The 6000-nt window shown below is 39.1% G+C and overlaps 1 protein-coding gene across 2 annotated transcripts in view; it reads left to right on the forward strand.

The window, feature by feature from the left end:
• Positions 1-6000, forward strand: part of UHRF2 (ubiquitin like with PHD and ring finger domains 2) — an 82037-nt gene extending 76037 nt beyond the window's left edge. The window contains exons 13-16 of one of the 2 annotated variants that reach the window (XM_063180177.1): positions 284-407; positions 2300-2463; positions 3213-3311; positions 4834-6000. In XM_063180177.1, the coding sequence (XP_063036247.1) occupies positions 284-407; positions 2300-2463; positions 3213-3311; positions 4834-4980 (534 nt within the window). In that variant the 3' untranslated portion in view covers positions 4981-6000. The remainder of the gene's footprint in view (positions 1-283; positions 408-2299; positions 2464-3212; positions 3312-4833) is intronic. The other variant, XM_063180178.1, reaches the window with a different exon arrangement.

The raw sequence follows: 6000 nt of genomic DNA on the forward strand, positions 1-6000 counted from the left end.
CATACCATCATCTCCCCGATTTATATAGTTTCTAAACACACAGGTACAGATATACTGTTTAATACAGCTGAATATGGATTAGGTTCTTTGACTTGACTGTGCTTTCTTAATGATAGATACTAATTTAAATGTTTTCTCTATCATATAGGACTTTAAAATTATTGTGTGATTATTTTACTATCTAGTCATAGGGATCTAAAGTCTGTTAGAAGTTATTCTTTTTGGTATTTGGTTATTCCTGTATATGTGATTCTTGTTTTAAAACTGTCCTTTTTAATTTTAGTATCCAGAAGGTTATTTGGAAGCCATGGCTAGTAAGGAGAAGAAAGATAAGGTTAAAAAGCAAACTGTGAAACAGGAGCCAAGCAGCCAAAGTAATGGAAACCAGAAAAGGACAATTGATGATGGTATTTCTTTTTTACTTCTTTAGCATTTGTCAGCAAAGTCCCTCACGTTACAATTGCTATGAACTAAGCCATGAAATCTTCTTGGAAGTATGAAGTAGTTTGTAGTGGTTTTATATTGGAGGCACTCACGGAAGGGACTTTCTGAGAGAAGCTGTTAGCAGTTTCCTCCGTCTCTGATTAAAAAAAGACCAATCGGTAATTAGCTTTGAAAATTAACAATGTGTTGAACCACTAAGAAAACTGTACACGCCGCTGTGAAGACAGAGGTTAGAACAAGACGAAAAAGCCCAGGAGGATCTCTTTCCCTTCCGACAAACAAGTAACACAGCCAGTCCGGCCCTGTCTCGGCGGGGCCGAGCCGGGCAGGGCGGCCCCTGCCGGGGAGCAGCGGAGCGCTTCCCGGGGAGCCTCCGGGCCCCGTCAGCCTCCGGGCACGGGGAGGGGAGGCCGCGGGGCCGGGCCGCCGCTGCGGCTGCGGGCTTCTTGCGGCTACTGAACCCTGCCCCAGCCGCCAGCGCGGGCCCCGAGAGCGGCTCTGGGCAGGGCCGGTCCGGCCCAGATTCCTCCACAACCACCAGGCAGGCGGAGGGCCTGGCTGCTAAAATCCTAGCCGCTCCCGCAGCAAGTACGGCCGCCGAAGAAAGCCTCTACTAGCAACAACTCCAGCACCGCCCAGCAGGAATCACATAACCATCTGCAGGCCCTGGGCAAGATACTAACCGGTTTTACTACACAAATAAAACGTACAAACATCAATTCTCTCTGTCGAGTGAAAGAAAAGGAAAGATTGAAGAGAGAACAACATGAAACATTACAGTCAGTAAAAAGAAGTCAAGTCCCCGATGGGAGGGATTTAAAGAGGTGCCTTAATTCTAGGCTAAAATCCACTTATAAGGCTATGAGGAAGATACAATTGATACATTAGACTCTTTTTAGCTGTAACCCATCAAAAAATTTGAGGAGATGAATTGTTCAAATTGTACATACCTAACAAAAGCCTCCATGCTAAAGTAAGCAGATGTTGAAATAGCTGTAGTCCCACGAGAAGTTTAAACTGAAAGAAAGAGAAGAGCGATAAAGACCCTATGTTCCCAGGGAGAGAAGAAGAAGACCTCTGTTCCCAGGAATTAAGCTAATTTCAAACATAGATAAAGAAAACCTTTGCTCTTAAACAGCTCATCTTTAAAATAATACCCCATAAATTAACATTGCCCATAAATGCAGTTTTGGGAAAAGCTGTAAAAATGTGAGGGACTTCATGATTACAGGATTTTCCAGGCAACTGCTATTTGTAAAAATTAAAAGCCATAAGAGAACAGTTTTCTTATAAAGAAGTCTCCATAAATTAACAAGAAGGGCTCCTCTCCCAAAGCAGACAAAAAAGACTCTTCTAGAATAACTGACTGAATTATTTCTGTAAGTTGTGAGTAAGAAAAAAAAGTTGTAGGGAAAGAAGAAGTGTTCTAAAGGTTTTATTCTAATTCTTATTATTCTTTTTTTTAGTTACTGTTAATTAACTTTTCTGCATACCCTTTTCAAGTTTTGAGCCTAATTTGCCTTCCTCCTAATCCTGTCTCAAAACAAGAAATAAATAAGTATATTCTAGTGAGTGCTTAATTAAGTGGTAGTGTAGGGGTCTTAATCCTTTTTACTGCTCCTACTGTGTTTTTTGCTCTCAAGCTCTGCAAAAAAATGAAAATTCTTCTGTGCAACTCTTTGCTGCAATCCAAAGCAATGATGTATAGTATGAGTTGGAGTAGGAATTTGCTTGCTGCATTTCCTGCAAGTAATCCATATTAAGCCATTTTTCCTTCTAGAAATAGTTTTGTCTTTCCCTTCTATTAGTTCAGACTAACACTGCTTTTACTGGGTCTGATGGTCACCATCTTAAGCAGGTACAGAGGAGCCTACAAATACACCCAAAGCCATGAGGATGGGAGATGGAGGGAAAGGAGAAGCTTTCCAGCTGACCCAAGAGCAGCAATGGCTGATCAGAGAAGACTGCATGAACCAGAAGCTGTGGGATGAAGTACTTGCTTCTCTTAAGGAAGGACCAGTATGTTTGTTGCATGCGTAGTTTTTATTCTTTGCATTTTCTTTATATTGTTAGGAGAAATCTTGAGTCCCTCTTAAAACCTCCTTTGTTTGTTGAACTTTTGCTAAATATAGACTGTCTAGCATCAGTTTTATTTGTAAGACTTCTATTTCAAGAAAATGTCTAGCCTGTGCAATTTGCTCTTGAGAGATGGGCTAATGCCTCAACAATAGAGACCTTTCTTGCTCAAAAACCATCCTGAAGTTAGAAGTGCATTTTTATTTATTTTCATTCTTGAAGCCAGCATGGTTTTTCTCTGATATAATAAATGTATTTTTATGTTGTGCTAATGTCAGAAATCAGACATGAAGAAAGATAGTTTTAGTCGCTAGGTTTTGTTTAGACAGAAAATAGACAGGTTCCCCAGAAACATATGCCCCATCCCTCAAAGTGCTCAAGGCCAGGCTGGATGGGGCCAGGAGCAACCTGGTCTAGTGGAATATTCCCTGCCCATGGCATGGGGGTTGAAATAGGTGTATTTTAAGGTCCTTTCCAACCCAAACCATTCTCTGATTATATGGTTCTGCAATTTGTAGAAGAGCAGGGAAATAAAGCCATTAAAGACCTGCTTCCTGATAACTTCTAGAAAGCTGTGCTCAGAGATGTGACAGACTTAAAAACTTCTGGAAGTACATCATCTTTATGTAGTAAGTGGCATTTGTGAGAACTATAATAGAATTTGTCTCTTTTATCCCTTTGCCCTATATTAGAATTTTCTGAAGAAACTGGAACAATCCTTTATGTGTGTGTGCTGCCAGGAGTTGGTTTACCAGCCAGTGACAACAGAGTGCCTCCACAACGTCTGTAAAGTAAGAATGAACTGCCTTGCTCTGGGCTGTTTTCTTGACTCTTAGACACCAGTCACCAAAGCCATATGCATTTTAGAAAGACAATAATAATTGTATAACATTCTGAGCAAAAACAGACCACAAGTTTCCATTCAGTGTTTGCTGTGTAGCAGACGTTAATTTTGTGTAATAAGGAGTGGAAGTACATTCCATATAGTTTCTGATAGACATAATGAGTGAGGTTTACCATTGTGGTCATGCCTTTTTGGTCAGTGGAGGTGCACTACAGTTTGGTTAGATTTTGGCACAATAACAATAATTTAATTTTACATAATTTTACAAGAAATAAAACCAGATTTTATAATTTTATAATACTTTATTAAAAGTTGTGAAAGGGTGGAGGATAAATACCCTAGAAACTTATTTGGGCTTATTCAGAGAAAGTTATGTTATCCTGTTAATCTTGGCATTGCTCATGTTTGCTAGGAGACCATGAATGTCAGTGCATTACTTATGTGTCTCAAAATCTTGATCAGTTGGAGATAAGTCTAAGAAGCGTGGAATCAAATCTGGACTAGAGTTAATTTTGTAGCACAGAATATGTATGTACAGAATCATGCACTGAATTTTGCATATTTGAATGGTGTCTGCCATACCTAGTATTTCTGCCTGAGGCCGTAAAAGGACTCAAACTATTATCGTCCTAGTACAGTATTTGGTAATGCAAGGTTGCTGTTTAAGAAGATACCACTCCAGTAAAAATCAGGGTGTTGTGTGTGGCCTGCACACATGGAACAGTTATGTCTCTTTGAAAAACATAAGAAATGTGGAGTTAAAATTTAGAATTGTAGAAACTGAAAAACCATGAAAAAAAGAAAGAAGAGAAAGCTGAATGGCAACAAACTCAGAAAGCACAGTATTTGAAGATATCAGTACGTATTTGCGAATATAGTATAATATCCAGTTAAAGTTGTAAGGAAGTTTGATAGTAAGCTGCTGTTGCTGTTTAGATAGAGATCTGCCCTGCCCTAAAATTTTTTAATCAATCTGCAGTAATGTAGTAAGGATGACAGCACAGATGCTAATGTGTTACAGATTGTATTATTCTACATATATCTGTAAGGCTAAACTGGGTCTATTCTGGTGAGTTAGATGGAGATTGCTACATAAACAGTATATGTGGTATAGTCATTTTCCTCTGGATATGAAGGTCTGGAAAAGTATAGCAATCTGTGAAGCTGTAAGGAAGCTAAGGATTGACTGTGACTTACAGGAAGGCATTAGTGAAAAAAGAAGAGGAAACCTCACTAGTGATTTAGTTCCTCCCAAGCAGGGAGAAGAGTTTCTTGGCTAGGACATTTTCGTCAGGGGTGGAGTCAGGCACCAGAGGGCTTGGCAAAGACTTTTTTTTTTCTGGTAGTACAGCAGATTGTAAGCAGGTCTTATAAGCAGATCTTATAGTGATTCCTTACTTTTCGCTGGTTAAGCTGTCAGTCTATAAGGAAGTTGTTGCAATTTACTTCTCCATCTCTGTGTGTCCTAGAGTTGTTTACAGCGCTCTTTCAGAGCCGAAGTGTTCACCTGCCCTGCCTGCCGCTATGACTTGGGGAAGGGCTACACCATGGCTCCCAACAAGATCCTGCAGGCACTACTGGACCAGTTCTTTCCGGGTTACAGTAAAGGACGATGATGTGCTCAGTCCCTTCTGTACTTCTCCCAGTGACTTTATAGAGAGTAAAGGGGAATAAACATGGGAAATTCAGCAGTGGACCAGCCACCTTGATGGGACTCAATATATTGTCACTTTTTGAAGCACCTAACCCTCTTCCCTTCATAGCCATTTCTTGGTGTTGTGAGAACTCTAATTCTCAGCTGTCTTTTAACATCGAGGGTAGTTTTGGCCAGTTAACTAACAGTTTTTAAAGAAGGAAAAAAGAAAAAAAGAAAAAGAAAAGCCTCAGCTCTTACTGGCCTAGCTGATGCTTAATTTATGATTTGTTTTTTTGTGACTACCTCAGGACAGAGGAAAGTAAATTGTGTCAAACAATGAAACAATGTTGGGGATAAAAAATAGTTAGTGATGTTTTTAGCTACACACTGCCTCCTGAATATTAGTTGTGCCTGGTCCATGTGGTTTGATTTACAAAAAAAAAGAACCCAATAACGAAACCCAAGAAAAACCAAACCAAAAGAAAAACCCACAAAAAACCAGGAAAAAGAAATAGATTCAGCACTTAAGCCATTTGGATTAAACAGTAAATTTTGTGGTGTGCATAATCCCTTTTTTGTCTTTTTCTTCTATTATGCTGTATTTTTTTGCAAGAACGGGCTGATTTTTAGTCTATTTTTGTGAGCTTCATTGTGCTTTTCTTGTATCTTATGCAAGTTGACTACTAATGACTAATGAGAACAATATGAATGCATTGTTGCTGCATTAGTGTAAAGTGATCTGTGTTTTTTGCACTTAAAGAGGGTATTCAAGACACTCTAATTGTGTAAAAAATAGTTCATATAAAAAAAGCCACTTCTGTATTAGTTAAACTGTATGCTTTTAGTAGGTCTTGTATCAGTGGCAATACATCTACACAGCATTAAAGGCAGTGCTAGCTTGGAGAAGGTTCAAATCGCTTCATATTGTGATCTGAAATTTTATATACAATATATCCCTCCCCCAAAATATACCTTATTAAATACTTTATGATTCAGAAAA

Source organism: Melospiza melodia, chromosome Z, assembly GCF_035770615.1.
Source record: "Melospiza melodia melodia isolate bMelMel2 chromosome Z, bMelMel2.pri, whole genome shotgun sequence".
NCBI classification, from domain to species: Eukaryota; Metazoa; Chordata; class Aves; order Passeriformes; family Passerellidae; genus Melospiza; species Melospiza melodia.